Genomic DNA, 17,379 nt, shown 5'->3' with positions numbered 1-17,379 from the left:
TTAAATAATAGTGAAAAAAATTGTTTAATATAAAAATAATTTTTCTAAATTTAATTATTATTAATAATTACAAATTGGAATTTTTTATTTTCATAAAATAATTAACAATAATAATTATTATTATGGGAAATTTCTTTTAATTGTAAATTGAATCAATTGATCAACATCGATGTCAAATTGTCAAAAAAAAGTAAATTAATATACAAAATAATTTCAATTTATATAAAAAAATAAAATAATAATTATTAAATTAATATTGAAATGTTATTTTATTGTTTAAATATCAACTATTGACTGCGCCCTCAGTGGTTTAGTAAAAAATATTTGTTCAACAATCGTGGGTGTAAACAAGAGTAGGGAGTTGAACTTACGTGACTGTAAAACATTCTGACTATACAGTATATATACATAATTTAAATAAATATATAATATATAAGTTGTTGTATGTGTGATTAATATAAATTTTACTGATCATATTAATATTATATATTTATAATAAAACTTATGAAATAAAATCATGCAAACCATGCGAGTTAAATAATGACTTTACAATGTATATCCTCGCATTTATTGAAATTAAGTGATTTACAATAAACCATTGTAATAAATACATATTTAAAATAAATATATATTGTAATTACGTATATATAAAGCTATTGAATAACGTAATTTATATAAAAAAAAAAGGGAAAATAGTGGGGAAACAAACGTGTCGAAATAATTATGTTACTTCATTTTTTTTTCTTTGCTTTTTGCTCTATTGTCTCTTTTATCCTCTCTTTAATTTAATTTTTTGGTGAGAGACTTGTGTAAAATTCGAAGACGCGACATATACACTTTTTATATATTCGGTTACGCGAACTTAACCGAGCTAATACAACCCAGGGGTTACATAAGGTCTATTACGTGTTCGACCCACTTGACACGTGTGCAAGAGAATCTCAAGATATTTGATTTTACCAAGATTGAAAATTTATTTCCAGTATTAACATAAAAAATATATATTAATATATTTTTTTTACATCCCAAAAAAATATCATACATTTTTATTTTTAATTTTACATTAATATATATAACTAATTATGTAAACCTGAGAAAAAGAAGTAAAAAAAAAAAAAATAGAAATAGATAATTTTGAGATATTTGATTTTATCAATTTAAAATTTATTTCCAGTATTGATATTTAAAAAAATATATATATTAAATACATATTTTTCAATGAGATATTATATATTTGATTGTAAATTTTTTTTAGAATTAAAAATAGACAAAAATATTTTAAAGAAATATAAATAATTTTTCATAGACACAACATACAAAATAAATAAGTTTTGGTGTTTAAAATTGTTTAAAAAAATTATTTATTATAATGTACAATTGAATTATTTTTGATGACAGTAATATTGCTGGAAATATTATTTCAGTGATCGTATATTTATTTTCTAAAAGTAGATTAACGCGAAAGGGAAATGAGGCAAGTGGGTAAGCTCAATGGGGGACAGTCATTTTTATCCATAATACGCCTACAAATATCGTTTATCTCAAATAATAATTTATCATAAATATCATTGTGTTTATTTAAAACCATTTGAGAAAATTTAAAAAGACAAATAAACTCAATTTAAATTGAAAAAAAAAAACAATATTAATTAATTAATTCAAAATCGAAATAAAAATTTAAAACTCCTTTTTAGCCAACAAATTAAAGTAAAAAAAAATAATAGTATAAAATTACTTATACGACAAAGAAACTATTGATAAATTAAAAATAAATTGATAAAAAAAAAATCATATTTACATAAACTATTAGCTTGTATTACTATTGAGAAAAAAAAATAAAAAAGAAATAAATTATAACACACTTTAGAAGCATAATATTATTAATTATATAATAATATTTGTAGATAAAAAAATTAATGAAGCATAAAAAGTGTATAATGTTCAAATATAATTTGAAGTGGAACTGTACAAAATAATTATTTCGTAACTCATACAGGTAAACAGGTCATGGCCAACGGAAAGAAAAAAATAAAATAAAAATAATAACTGAAAAAATAAATAAATGCTCTCGCCTTTCTCCATCAGTCTTGATCGTCATGTTGAACACATCACTTTCATTCATAGCCACCTTGAAATTATTGTACTACTTCAAAATGAAAAAAAAAAAATATATAGAAAAATTAATTCAATGTTGCTTTTATGATTATCAAAATGACAAGGCATTATTGTTATCTACTTTTCATGCATAGTAGATTGTTACATATAATAAATTATTATTACTAAATATTTATTAAAATAAAGGGAATTATTTATGTAACATTATTAAGCTAAAAGGTCAACTGCTCATGCAAAAAGTGATCATACAACAGTCAACTATTGAAAACTATTTAATAAATTCTAAAATACTTGGTCAATTTATTCTTTAAAATATTATGAATGTTTTAATTGTCATAATTGATCAATTTATTTATTAATTTTATACAAACAAAAGAGTTTATTTATTACTAAAATAACTCGATTTGTATTTATTCAAAAAGAAAATATCTATTTCATTCAAGTTTATATAATTATAACAATCATTGTTAGAAAAATTTATTTTTCTAAATTTAATTTACTTCAAATAAATATGTAAAATCAATTTATTTGTATAAAATTAATCCATCTTTCAGTTTATATTTATAAAAATTAAAATAGATTATATTTTAATTAACAATTATACAGTGAATTTTAGAATGATCTAAATTTGTAAATTAAAAAATTTATATCTTACAAAATTTTTAATTTTCTGCAATATAAAAAAAAAGCACTCGTAATATTTATATTAATGTGTATATAAAATAGGTATGTACCACTACAGCATGCATAGAAAAAACACACGTAACCTTTTCATGCGCATTTCTATTGTCGGATTATTGTGACGAAATCTCAGTTTATTATGCCAACTTATGTGGGTTTAATCGCAACACAAAAATGGTATAATTTAAAAAAAAAAAAGAGGAAAAATTTCTATCAAGCGATTAGATAAAAATAAAAATAAAATTCAAAAATAAAAGAAAAAAAAAACAACTTTCAAACAAACAAACAAATTTTTTTCTTTAAAATGTAAATTTAAAAAATAAATTTACATAATTATATATATATTAATTATTAACAATTTGAATATCAACAATTAAATCATGCATGTATTTATAATTTTTTAAAAATTATTATTTAATAATTACTATGGATTGTTAATTTTATTTTTAATCCAATCAACATAAGGAAAAACATCAACAAAAGCAATGGGGTATTTTATGTCACATGGAAGCTCTTTGATTGTAAAACCAATTAAAATTCCATCACTTACTAGTGCACTTCCATAATCATTCTAAAAAAAAAATTAATAAAAAATTATTTATTATTAATTTTAATTAATTTGTTCATTTTTATATTACCTCTATACATCCATTGATTTTATCTTTATAAATAGCACAAGATAGTCCATTATTTTTATGACAATTATTATTTTCTACTGTTTCAATTTGAATTGTTTGTTGTACCATATTACCAACAACAACTGGATAATTAAAAAAATTCCATCCACTTATTTTTGCAATTGTGTTTGGTAAAAGTTTATTATTTGGAAGTGAAATATAATTTTGATGATTATTAAATGTTATATCATCAGTAAGCTAAAATAAATATTTTTTAAAAATTATATAAATACACAATGTAAATATTTTTTATAAAATAATTTTCTTTGTTAATTTAAATTTCGCTTACCCTGACAATAGCAATATTATTATTTCCATTTGGTCCTCTAAATTGACCATCATAATTTTCATGAATAAAAATTTTATCAACATAATGCTGATTTCCTTGTCCACCAACAAGATTATTTGTTCCAGTAACAACAGTTAAATCATCAACAATATCACCCAATATACCAAGTAGACATTTTGCTGATGTTAAAATATGTTTACTATCAATAATTGTTCCACTACATATATGATGACCAAATGTTCTTAGTGATGCTTGATGAGGAAATGGTGTTTCAGTTATATCAAAACCACCAATTGATCTTTCTTTTCCACATATTCCTTTAAATTAATTATAATTAAATTAATAAATATTAATAAAATTAGAATATTTGATCTACATACCATTTATTGCAAGAATTAAAATAAAAATTTTAGTAACTTTAATCATTTTACTTCAAGTGTTAATGTTAAAATGATTAAAATTCAAATAAAAATCATCTTTTTATCAATTTTTCAAGGAGATAAAAAATTTATTCAATTGTTTAAATAAAATGATTAATCATCAGTATTAATAATGACTGTTAAGACAATAATGACATTAATAATATTAAATATAACAAATAAAAAAAAAATGATTTAGAGTGGAAGGCCAAAAAGTTTTTTAAAAAAATATTGATTTATTCGTACAAATTATTACAATAAATATGTTGAATTTTTTTATTTTTTTATTTTCATTGTTGTTATCTTGATTTATGATAGAAAGACAAAGAGAATAGTTATGTTATAGCTGTGTTAATAATTTTGCATATGCCAAATACGATGTTGTTCGATGTGACATGACTGTTACATAAATATTGCCCAGCAAAGTTTATGTAACATTTACGTTCACGCGGGTGGCAATTGCACAGATTACCCAAAGTATTAAGAAATATTTTAAACAATATTTGATAATATTATTTTTACTATTACAACAATTTTTTGTTTCTTGTTTTTTTTTTTTATAAATTATACTTAATTATGTTAATAAATAAAACAAAAAAATTGTCATAATTTTATCGAGTTTTAAAAAGAGAAAGACAATATCGAAAAAAAATTTAAAATAATTTTTTTTTCGCTCAAATAATTTGAAAATAGATGTATTTTGTTTTTTATTTAAAAAAAAAAATATTGTTATAAGTAGTTGGAATAATTTTCATTATATAATTTTTAATTTTATAATTATATTTTCAATATTGTAATTATTGAGATAATATTTATTCAAAATAATAAATAAATATTTCATATTTAAAAATTAAAAAGATAATATTTATAAATTAATTTTTTTACTTAAAAATTGTAAACAAAAATTATTATTATTATTAAAATAACAAAATATATGAGTAAAATAATGTTTGTTTGATAAATAAAATTCTTGGAAATTCATTTTATTTATGCAATTAAGTATTGCCATCTATTGTTTAATGCAATAAATTTAATTCAATAAACAAAAACACAATTTAAAAAACAAATATACTTTCATGTTATTATTCTAGCCAACATATAAATTTTTAAATTCCCTGGACAAATAATTGTTAATTATTAATGATCTATTTAAACATTTAATGATAATTTTTTTAACAATAATTATTATCATAAAATGACCCTTAAACCAGTAAAAAAAATTAATCAATAAACATTAATTTTAATTAAATATCAATCGTTATTATTATTGTTATTTATTGTAAAAACAAATATCTTAATTTTGACAGATGAACAATAATAAATTAAATAAAATAATATTACTTGTTAAATATCCTTTTGTATTTTCCATCAATATAAATTCCATTGATTCCATTATTAAACTTTATCCATAAAACTATTGTAAATAATAAAATAATACTTAATAATAAATTAAAAAAATGGAGTAAATACTAAAAAAAAAAAAGTGACGTTTGCCACAACGACAACAAGAATCACCTGTTACGCACAAACATAACCTCCAATTATTGTTTACTGTCAATAAAACAAAACTAATTATAATGACATTTATCACCGGGTTGCAAGTTCAATGTTAATATATATTTTATAAATTTTAATCATAATTAAATTATCAAAATGTTTTCTCTCGTTGGAGATATAAAATTTTGGAGCTGTGACGATAATATTAATTTAAAAAACACTGATTTTAGTGCATTTAGGTAATTTAAAAAATTGTTATTTTAAAATTACTAAATTAATTAATATTTAATAATATATTATATATATTTTTTTAGATATTATGATAAACGTATTGATGGAATTTATGACGAGGCAAAACGTTCGTACTGTCAAAAAAGAGACATTATTTATAATCCACAAAATAAAAAAGGAAATAAATTGAAGGATGGTCTTAAATATTTAGAAGTTAGTTTTTTATTTATCATTATCAAGTATTTAATAAAGTTTTAAAATGCCAAGTCATTATTGTTTGTTGATAATTGTTTATTTTTAATTAAGGAACAATTGAAAGATTACACAATTATCTTTTGCCAATGGTATGATCAATCAACAATTCAAATGATGCTTAACACAGGTTTACTCATAACAATACAAGTAAATTTATCAACAATTGACATTGAAAATATGTCATTTGATAAATACCTCATTGGAAAAGTACCTGATCATATTTCAGATGGTATATTAAATATTTAAATAATATTTATTTGATATGAAAATTAAATTAATTGCTAAAATTATTTTCAGCTGTTATAACAAAGGATCACTTGATCTGTACACATACTGATAGTCAAATAACAATTGTAAATTTTGGTAAACCAAAAAGACAATTATTTGATAAAATTAATAAACTAGAAGCAAAATTAATGATTAATGAATTATCTGGACCATGTGGACGTAGAATTGAAAAAAAAATACGTGTAAATAAAAGTGGTGATTTGGTTAGTTGATAAAATTAATTATTTATATTAAAATAATGATAATAATAATTTTTTTAATTGACTGTATTATTAAATTATTTAAAATAGATATTAATTTGGTGGAAATCAACGACAAATGAAGTTTATCCATGGAGTCCAGCAATGAAAGAACATGATCGTGCAAATGTACACTTGTATAGACTAAGAGGGTATTTATTTAACTATCTTGGTCCAATTATAATTTTTATTATTGCATGCTGCACTATTACGAGCCAAATGTGCTTGCCATTGTTGATATTTTTTTCTTGATGGTGCTGATAATTCATCAGCTGTTTTTCTATCAATTTTTTTTGGCAAATCCCATGTTCCCTGATTATTTAAAAAAATAACACACACATTTATTTATATGTATATAAAATAATAGTAATAATAACAAAAAATTATTTATTACCTTAAAATTAGTATTGGCTGTACTTTTATCATATGGAACACCTGGTAAAAATCTACCAGAATTATCAACCTGAAATCTAGTTGATACACAATGCTTATCTGGCCATTTTGGATGCCAATTTGGTACCTGCCAATTGCACAAATTTTTTGGCTTAAATGTATCTTCAGTCCAGTGGCCATGCCAATTTTGTGACATCACTTTGATATAATTATTTTGACTTAATACCAATTTATTAATCGGTAGGGCTAAGTAGTTATTAATTCTTCTATTAATTATTTCTTTAATAATATTTTTTAAAACTATATTATCTTTGTTATTATTTCACGGTTGCTATGATCAATAACAGTCTATATTTTCATGATATCTATATATTAATTTAATAATCATTAAAATTATTCGATTGTTTTTGTTTTTCTTTTCTAGATTGAAATTTGAACTTTTGTGTTATTTAAGAACAGAATTTGATCCATTGTGTATTACTTTCAATTCAAAAGAGGATAATGTTATTCATTCAATTGAACAAAAAGTATCGAGAAAGGTAAAAATAATTAATAACAATAATAATTTAAATTTAAACTAAATGTAATTATTATTTTTATTGAATTCAGGGTGATGTTACGATTGAATGGCAAACATATGAAGTATCACAACAAGATAAATTACAAAGAATTGAAATGGTATCAATACCACTACCAACACATACAAGTTGTTCAAAATTTTCACCAAATCAAGATATGTTATTGTTATGTTGTATTGATGGTACAATAACACTTCATGATCATTCAAAAGGAACAAATAAAACAATTAAAACAACATTTATAGCAACAATTGGATCATGGCATAATGATGGTTATTTATTTACAATTGGTAATGAACGTGGTCAATATCAACACTATGATATATCATTGTCATGTGTTAAAAGCCAAATGCTCAATGAAGAATCATCACCAACAAATATACATGATTTATCAATATATTTTAAAACACAATCAGCATTATTAAAAATTGATTGGAATAAAAAATTAAATATTACTTATAATGATAAATATAAAAATAATGATTCATTGATATTATTATTATTTGAAAAAGGACCAATTTGTATAACAAGAATAATTGAGGGTAATAATTTATCTGGTGATACATTAATTTATAAATATTTAAATATTCATCAGCCAGAACGTGCAACAAATATTTTATTATCAATGAATTGGGATTTAAATTCAAGATCATGTATGTATTCATTAAATCAAATATTAAATTATTTATTTAAATATCCATTAAATACAGAACGTGAAATATTAATTCAAAATGCACTTGGTAGTTTTCATGTTCCAATAACTCCAATAAGTCAAATTATTGAAGATGAATATGCTGATGAAATACGTGATTTAACAAGAAAATTTTTTCATCATCTTATGAGATATAAATTATTTGATAAAGCATTTAGACTTGCTATTGATTTAAATGATCATGATTTATTTATGGATATTAATTTTTATGCATTATCTGTTAATGATATATCAATGGCAAAAGCAGCAAAAGATAAAGCTGAATTGTTATTAAGTAGATCAAATAGTTGCACAAGTACACATTCAACATGTTCACGTCCATCATGTTCACTTTGTTCTGATTCTATTAGTGAAAATGACAGTGAATCATATACTGAAGAAAGTGAAAGTGAAGATTCACCACGTCGTAGAAAATTTAAAAAAATTTTAACACAAAGTCAAATACCACCATTACCAATACTTGCTACTAAAAATTATGATAATAATCTTGTTTCAACATCATTTAATGATGAAACAACAAGTAAAAATTCTGATAATACATTATCAACTAATTTTAATGATTCAAATTATAAATTAACAAGTGGAATTACAAAATTTTCATCATCATCATTTGGTAAATCAAATAGTTATAAACTCAAAGATGATAATCATGAATTTAAAAATATCCATAAAGATGATTTATCATCGTCATTTAGAAATTTACGTGTTAATAATCATTACAAACGTGAAAATTTTTTTAAAAAAACTACCAATGATCAGCAATTAATTGACACTGATATATTACGAGAACAAAAATCAAATGATAATGATTTTTTAACAACGAGCTTTGATTCATCACATTCAATTGAAATACCAAATTCAGTTGAATATTCATTTATGAATGTTGACAATAATGCACAACGATTGCTTAATAATGAAAATAATAATTCATTTGATACAAATGTAGCTGGGATAGATGAAAAATCATCAAATAATTTTATAAATTTAGACAATAATTTAGTATCAACATCATTCAATGAAGAAGGTGATAATACAATAATTAAAAATGACAAAAAATTGCTAGATAATTTATCAAGTGATATTGAAATTGATGATGAAAATTTAAATCGTGAAGGAATTATTGAAGTACCACCACCACCACCAGCAATGACAAAATCATTGGAAAATTATCTTAATAATTTACCAAAAAAAAATATACAATTATCAAAAAGTACACCTGGTTTAAGTTGTATTGATGATACAATTATAAAATTTCAAAAACAAAAAAAATATTATTCTAGTGTATTACAAAATTCACAAAGTGTCTCAACAATTTTACAAAATCAGGATAAAAAAAATCATATTACTAAAAAAACTTATAGATTTAATTATGATCTTGATTGTGTACAATATTCTGGAAGTTGTGATAATTTAAATGGTCAAGAATATTCAAGTGATCGTATTAAATCAAGTATTGATTCAAGATTTTTAAAGAATGATGATAATCAAATATTTAAAAATTTCAATAGAGAATTTAAAGCTGGATCAAATGTACCACCATTGCCTGTTATTAATTCACCAGAAAAACCAAAAGTTAAATTTTCAAATACTGTAACACATATTTTAGTGCCTGGAACAGTAAGTTTTTTATTTTATTTACCTATTAAATAATTTTATTTGCAAATAATTATAAAAGATAAATTTAATTTTCTTTAGGGACAACCTTATCGACCAATTCAAAAACGTCCAGCAACAAAACTTCATCAAATGGATCCCAAAAGAGAATTGGCTGAAAGTTTGCCTCTCTGTTTGGGAAATGAGGATTATTTAAAGGACTTTCAACCTTTATCAAGTAAAAATATATAATTTTTTTTCTATTAATTAATAATCAAGTAGTTGGTGATATTTTTAAAATTATTTTTTTATTTTAGAAGATTCTGGAGATCCAAATAACCCGATGATAAAAGAACCAATAAAAACAGAAGAAGCAGCAAAAATAAAAGTCGTACATTTTGGTCTCTTGTAGGATGAGGTTCAGGACAATAATAATTTTAATATTAATAATAAGGACTCATATTATTTAGCTGATAATTTATCATTTTAATTGACAAATTTTATATTTTATATTTAAAAATTTTTTACTTAAATTTAAATAAATATCATTATGATTTTTTACGTTGCATTCCTTCAAGTTCTACTTTAAGATCCATTAATTCTTTATCAGGAACATAACGTAATTCGTCTTTTTCAAATGTCCATTCATCAACAGTCATTGTGACACCTTCTGGTAATGCTGCCTCCATCATTCGTATTAATATTGGTAATTTTGGAGTTGACATATGACTTATTTGTATATTTCTCTCGTATATTTCAAGTTTATATTCAGCATCTAAAACTGAGCTTCCTAGTTTGTATTTTTTTATTTTAAGACTTTTACCTGGCAAAGCATAGCTGAAAAAATTAAATTACAAATACATTTATTTATTAATTAATTGAGGTTTTTTAAATAATATAATTTGAGTATTTATATTATTTTAAAAAGCTACCTGTTTTCAACATCAATATCCATATTTTCAGCTAGCTGATGAACCAACTTTTGAAATTGTTCCAACACTGGAAAATTATATCCTTTAACTTGGATATTAATTGTTGGATAAAGAGGTATTTTTGGTTTCATAAGCTGTAAATAAATAATAAAAAAAATATGAGTACTAACTATTTTAATTTAATTAACAAGTAAAAAAAGATAAAATACTAACTTCCAAATAATCTGGTGTATATAAATCTGCAAATTGTGAATACCTTGAAACTGTCATCATCTGGTTTGCAAGTTGACTTTTTAAAACCTTAAACCAATAAACAATACACTGTCATTTATATGTTCAACAAGTAAAAAATTATAATTAAATAATTTTAATTATTTATTCAATGTTTTTAAAAACAACAAATGTAATAAATTTATTAATTAATTATATTGTAAATAATGAATTATAAATAATCTAGTTGAGTAGGTTAGATTGATATTAAATAACAAAAATAAATAACTTACTTTTCTTAATATAAAAACAGCCATTTTGAATTACAGTTATTTAAATATAAAATTATTTATTTATTTAATAATTAATTATTAAAAGTCGTTAATTGAAATCATAGATACATAATCCTTTTTTAATTTATAAATAACAATTTATTTATTTATTTTTTTAAGCGTGTGTGAAAACGTGTGTTTACCAATCAGTCGAGTGAATATATCAAACAATATGGAGTATCGAAAAGTATCGAATTTACACGATAATGAAAATGGCTATTCAACTTGAAATCGTTCGTTTTAAATTTTATTATTTTTGATATTTTGTTGATTTGGTAATTCTATTAATTCGGAAAAAATCAAAGAAAGTCGAAGAAAATGCGGACAAAAATTGGAAAAAGTCTGAGTTAATCAGAATAAATAATTTTTCGCTTTACTCCGATTTTTCTTAGAAATTCGGAGTACAGTGGAGTAAATTAGAGAATGTGAAATAATGCGGAGAAATTCGGAGAAGAAATTGATAACCATTGATAAACAATTTATACAATAATTAAAAAATTATAAAAAATTTCTATAGATAAATAAAATGATAATATTTTGAGTCATTAGTCATTTGTATTTATTTAAAAAAATAAAGAGTTTTTTTATTTAGGAAATTATACATCTAAAAAAAAAATTCCAAATTAGTATCTAAAATGATGTTATACTTCTTTTAACGTTTTTTATTTCAAATAAATTTCACATCGTACCTATAATCAATATATCTCTTGAAACCTTTTTTGATTTCATTATTGATTAAATCAAAGATTATGTATTCTTGTACAGCTGCCTATCAAATCGAATTCGATTTTAAAAAATTTCAAATAATATATTTCAATAAATAAATTAACTATAAGTTAATTTAATATTGAACTTATTTATTCAAATATATTATTTGAATTTTTTCAAAATCCATTTCAATTTAATAAATCAATGTGCAGTTTAAGATGTTTAACATTTTATCAAGTATCAATTGATGCTGTATGAGCCAAAAGAATGAATTGTACAAAGGATTCTAAAAATCACAGTATCATTTAACAATGTCAGATACAAAGATTATAAATTTTTTTAAATATAATATTATATTATAAAAATTCAAGGTTCAGCTTATACTAAATTACCAGTATGACAATAACGACTCTGGTGAAGATCCATCAACACTATCATTTCAACCAACTGATACAAAATAAAAATCAACTCGAAAAAAAACACCTAAAGTAATGAGGGTAATGAGGGTATTAAATTGGAGGAAATAACGAGGTGCACCATGGTGGTCTCTTCGATGTTCTTTGAATGTATGCATATGCATATGTATGTATGGTATGTACATATATGCATTCAGATTTCAGTATTCATTTGTGTTCTTCTCATCTGTGCTCGTGCATGCTCGCGTGGCACGTGGAAATTGTTGAGCAAATAATAAATTTTATTATATATTATTTAAATAAATACTATTAATTACTGTTTATATTGTTTGACAAAACAAAATCAAAAAATGAATGTGATGGTAAAAAATGCATTACGTCTTGTTGGCACAGCGAAAAATTCCACTAAATATTTACGATCCATGTGGCACATGGATAATTATTGTAATGACAGTTCAAAAAATTCGGATAAATCAAATAATATTTGTAATTATGAATTTGAAAAATTACAAGATACTAACATACAAGGTAGTAAATTATTTTCTTTTTTTAGCAAATACTTTAATTAATTTTTTTATTCATAAAATCAATCTTTTATTCTTGGTTTAAAACATACCATATTTTTGTTTAACTAATAATTAAAGTATTATTTTAATTTATTCATTAAATAACCTATAATAAAATCAACTATCATGGTTTTTTTATGGTGGTTAAATTTATTTTTTATTTTTTTGTTTATTTCATTATTTTTAAAATTAAATATTTAAAAAAAATATAATCAAGTAGGTATTGTATATTTTACATTTAAAAATATTTTTTTAATTGTTATTATTTATTATTTTTATAAAGCTAAAAAAGAATTGTCTAAGTATTGGAAAAACTCAAATGCTGCTGTTAACAAAATATTATCAACAAATACAGCTGTTGAAACATTGGCTGAAAGTTTAAAAAATGATGAAAAAGCATTAGCCCTAAAAGTTGGTACCTTTGATTTATCACATAATCGTGGTAAATTTACATTAAAAACACAGGAAAACGATAAAACGTAAGTCGAATTCCAATTAATGATGTCTTTTAAATAATTAAAATTATTTAATTATCTTATTTATATTATTATTATTATTATTTTGCAGTTTTATTTTGCCTCCAGCAGTTAACATTAAACATGCAGATGAATTGACTGAAAATTTACAGTACGAAATTGCTGCTAGAAAAAAAGAAACATTGACATCAAAAGTTGGCAAATTTAATGTATCACTTGATGATGGTAAATTAACATTAAAAACAACAGAGAATAGAGAAACGTAAGTTGAATATTAATCAATTATTTTAAATCAATTTTTTTATTATTTGAATTATTAAATTGATGTATTTGTGATGAATTTTTAATTAAGTAAAAGAAAAATTGTCTTACGAGATTAGAAAAATTATTTATATGTAATTAGTAATTAAATACTAATATTTTTTTTTTATTTCAGTTTTATTTTCAATCACAAACTTGACATTGAAGTTTACAAAAAATCATCTGACAATTTACAGAATGAAATCACTATTGAAAATGAAGCTTCAAAAAAAAACACAATACTTCCAAAAAATAGTATTTATGATATATCAGTTAACAAAACTAAATTAACATTAAAAACACAAGATGCTGATGATACGTAAGTAAACATTAATTATTAATATTGAACCAATTATTTTTATTTAACAAAATTTTATTTAATTACGAGTGTTAACTATTTGTTTATATTACTATTATTATTATTATTATCTTACAGTATGCTTTATGAACCTGAATGTAATAATATATCTCAAGAACAATGGATTGAAAATGGAGTTGGTCCTCAAGAAATAAATAATCAATCCCTTCAAATAATTGGTCATCATCATATGTTAATTGAAGGAGGTCAACTAACTATAAAAACCAAAAAAAATGATGAAGTGTAAGTCGAATATTAATCAATAATTTTGAATCAATTTTTTGTTTATTAAAATTATATAATTAAGTGAAAATTATAAACCATTGATTGTATTATTTTTATTATAGCTTTGTTTTTCGTCACATAATTGACATTCAAGCTCACAAAAATTTGATTGAAAATTTAAAAGATGAAATTGCTGCTGAAAAAAAAAATGAAAAAACACCATCAAAAGTTGGTAAATTTGAAGCAGTACTTGAATGTGGTGAGACAACATTAAAAACACAAGATAATGATGAAACGTAAGTTGATAATTAATCAATATTTTAATATTTTTATTCTATTATTATTTAAATTATTTAACATATTTAATTTTAATTTTACAGTTTTATTTTCAAATATGCAGTCCATCTGATAGTTGACATAGATGGTGCAGAACCAATTATCGACGTTTATGGGTATTTACGAAGTGCCTTTATTAATCATCCGGATGAAAAATAAAAAATAAAAAAAAAAATATTAACAAATATCTATAATAAATTATAACTATATTAAAAAAAAATTAGTGTATAAATTTAATAATGAAAATAATATCAATGAGCGACAAGCAAATACTGTAAAATACCTCAAACGTGGTAAAACCATTGTATTCAGGTATTTTTGTTTATGATATTTTTTATTTGTTGTTTGGAGTGAGTGTGTTGTATGTATATACATATAATAAATGAAAATAAAAAAAAGGTTGATAAGTTTAAACAGCAAGTGAAAAAAATAAATAAAATGAGTTAAATTGAAGAAAATAATTTACTAATATTTTTTATTTCTTTTTTCATGAGATTAATTAAATTATTTTAATAAATATTTATGTATACATATATATTTAGATTTTTTAAGTCATTGATAATCATAAAAATTTATTGGCTTTGACATTTCTAAGAATTAAATTTTACATATATTTATTATACACTCATTTTTGCCAATTTATTTTTTTAAACATTGTATAATGATTTTATTTAATTTTTTTTTTTTTTATCAATCAAGTATTTTTATATTTATTTTCTCATCATCTTTATTTTAAATTTGATTGTTTGATTTATTTATAAACTTGTATTAATCAATGTATAAATATCATATTGAACACTTTATATTTCAATTATTATTATTATTTATTATTGACATTAAATTGTCATTGTTTTGACTCGTATTTCATTTTTGTTATTCGATTTTTAATTATCTTATCTAGGCATCTGTATTAATTTTTAATGTAGATTTTTTTTTTTCATGTAGACAAATCGTTTGGGTACATTAAAATGGATATTATTTTACGAAAACCAATAGTATACTTATATGTATATTTATTATTTTGAAATATGTTTAAACAGGTTGCTATACTCACTTGAACTTGAAATCAAAGTGTTGAAATATCCAAGAGAATTGCTAGATATTATCATTCTATTTATATTTGTGTGGCATAAATTAAATCCTTTTTTAAAAATTCTTTAAAACATAAATTTTTTATTTTAAGATAATTTTTGTATTTATTAATATATTATTTTATTTTAATGGAAAAAATATATATAAAATTATAATTTAATACAAGAGAATAAAATTAAAACTAAAATTTTTTATATTTTTTTTCATCATAAATTTTAAATAGAATATAAACTCGGATTAATTTTGATATTGATAAGAAAATTATCAGGTAAAATTTTTAATTAAAAATACTTTTAGAAAAATTTTGTCTGTGAGGTCAAGGATATATTGTAAATATTATTTTAATAATTATTTTTTTAAAATATACCTGATTGTCTTATAACATTGAAAAAAAAACTAAAAACTTTTTTTATCAAAATACCTGATAAAAAAACAATGTAATTTAAAATTTTTATTTTTTTTAAAACGTAGAAAAACTATTGACAAACATGAAAACTTAAATTGTATATTTTTTCATTACGCATTTAAATATACTACATAAATATATATATATATTTAAAAGCAATAAATCATCAGGTTTTATAAACTGGAATGAAACAATTTTTAAATAGAACATAAACTCAGATTAATTCTAATATTGATAAGAAAATTATCAGGTAAAATTTTAAATTAAAAATACTTCTAGACAAGTCTTGTCTGTGAGGTCAAGGATATTTCGTAAATATTATTTTATTAATTAATTTAAAATATACCTGATAATTGTCTTATAATATTGAAAAACCAAAAACTTTATTTAAAAATACTTGATAAAAATTTAAATATAGGTACTACATAAAAAAATTCATATATTTAAAAGTTATAAATCATAATGTTTTATAAATTGGAATAAAATAATTTTTTAAATAGAATATAAACTCAGATTAATTCCAATATTGATAAAAAAATTATCAGGTAAATTTTTAATTAAAAATACTTTTATAAAAATCTTGTCTGTGAGGTCAAAGATATTTAATAAGAAAAAAAAAAAAAAAATTATTTTATTCATATTATTGTTAAATTTGATAAATAAATTTTTTTATTTTTCCAATGAATAACAAAAATTAATTTAAAATATACCTGATAGCTATCTTATCATATTGGAAAAACCAAAAGCTTTATTCATCAAAATACCCGATAAAAGCGAAAACAAAATAATTTCAAAATTTTTATTTATTTAAAACGTAGAAAAATTCTATTGTCAAAAAAAAAAAAATTCGAAAAACAAAATAGTAAAAAATTCAAACGAAAATTGTATATATTTTTTAATTACGCATTTAAACATACAAAATAAAAAAATATATTTAAAAGCAATAAATCATCATATTTTATAAATTAAACTAAAAAATTTTTTAATAATTATAATTATTGTGTGAATTTTTTAATTCTCCGAAATTAAACAAGAGACCAGACGTCAAGCAAGTC

General features: G+C 21.2%; 3 protein-coding genes across 6 annotated transcripts; 1 reads left to right on the top strand and 2 right to left on the bottom strand.

Annotated features, from left to right (window-relative positions):
- Window positions 1–1,949: 1,949 nt before the first annotated feature.
- LOC122861091 (chymotrypsin-1-like) lies at window positions 1,950–5,683 on the bottom strand. 3 transcript variants are annotated; one of them, XM_044165265.1, is made up of 5 exons: window positions 5,523–5,683; window positions 3,763–4,079; window positions 3,435–3,671; window positions 3,347–3,367; window positions 1,950–2,146 (listed from the first exon to the last, which is right to left on the bottom strand). In XM_044165265.1, the coding sequence occupies exons 1-5, from the start codon at window positions 5,572–5,574 to the stop codon at window positions 2,144–2,146; spliced, it is 630 nt and encodes a 209-aa protein (XP_044021200.1). In that variant the 5' UTR covers window positions 5,575–5,683; the 3' UTR covers window positions 1,950–2,143. The 3 variants fall into 3 exon arrangements, with proteins under 3 accessions (XP_044021200.1, XP_044021198.1, XP_044021199.1); XM_044165263.1 differs by lacking the exon at window positions 1,950–2,146 and having other exon boundaries at window positions 3,186–3,367; XM_044165264.1 differs by lacking the exons at window positions 1,950–2,146; window positions 5,523–5,683 and adding an exon at window positions 4,143–4,256 and having other exon boundaries at window positions 3,186–3,367.
- A 130-nt stretch (window positions 5,684–5,813) lies between these two features.
- Window positions 5,814–10,462, top strand: LOC122861090 (WD repeat-containing and planar cell polarity effector protein fritz). Of its 2 annotated transcripts, none has more exons than XM_044165261.1 (9): window positions 5,814–5,917; window positions 5,993–6,122; window positions 6,216–6,393; window positions 6,462–6,655; window positions 6,743–6,843; window positions 7,509–7,623; window positions 7,694–9,991; window positions 10,070–10,205; window positions 10,288–10,462. In XM_044165261.1, the coding sequence occupies exons 1-9, from the start codon at window positions 5,835–5,837 to the stop codon at window positions 10,377–10,379; spliced, it is 3,327 nt and encodes a 1,108-aa protein (XP_044021196.1). In that variant the 5' UTR covers window positions 5,814–5,834; the 3' UTR covers window positions 10,380–10,462. The 2 variants fall into 2 exon arrangements, with proteins under 2 accessions (XP_044021196.1, XP_044021195.1); XM_044165260.1 differs by having other exon boundaries at window positions 10,285–10,462.
- Window positions 10,440–11,578, bottom strand: LOC122861092 (39S ribosomal protein L48, mitochondrial). Its single transcript, XM_044165266.1, has 4 exons — window positions 11,403–11,578; window positions 11,113–11,199; window positions 10,900–11,033; window positions 10,440–10,804 (listed from the first exon to the last, which is right to left on the bottom strand). The coding sequence occupies exons 1-4, from the start codon at window positions 11,424–11,426 to the stop codon at window positions 10,516–10,518; spliced, it is 534 nt and encodes a 177-aa protein (XP_044021201.1). The 5' UTR covers window positions 11,427–11,578; the 3' UTR covers window positions 10,440–10,515.
- Window positions 11,579–17,379: the final 5,801 nt, after the last annotated feature.

Source organism: Aphidius gifuensis, linkage group LG1 (assembly GCF_014905175.1).
Source record: "Aphidius gifuensis isolate YNYX2018 linkage group LG1, ASM1490517v1, whole genome shotgun sequence".
NCBI lineage: Eukaryota > Metazoa > Arthropoda > Insecta > Hymenoptera > Braconidae > Aphidius > Aphidius gifuensis.
This window is presented reverse-complemented; position numbering and strand designations above follow the sequence as displayed.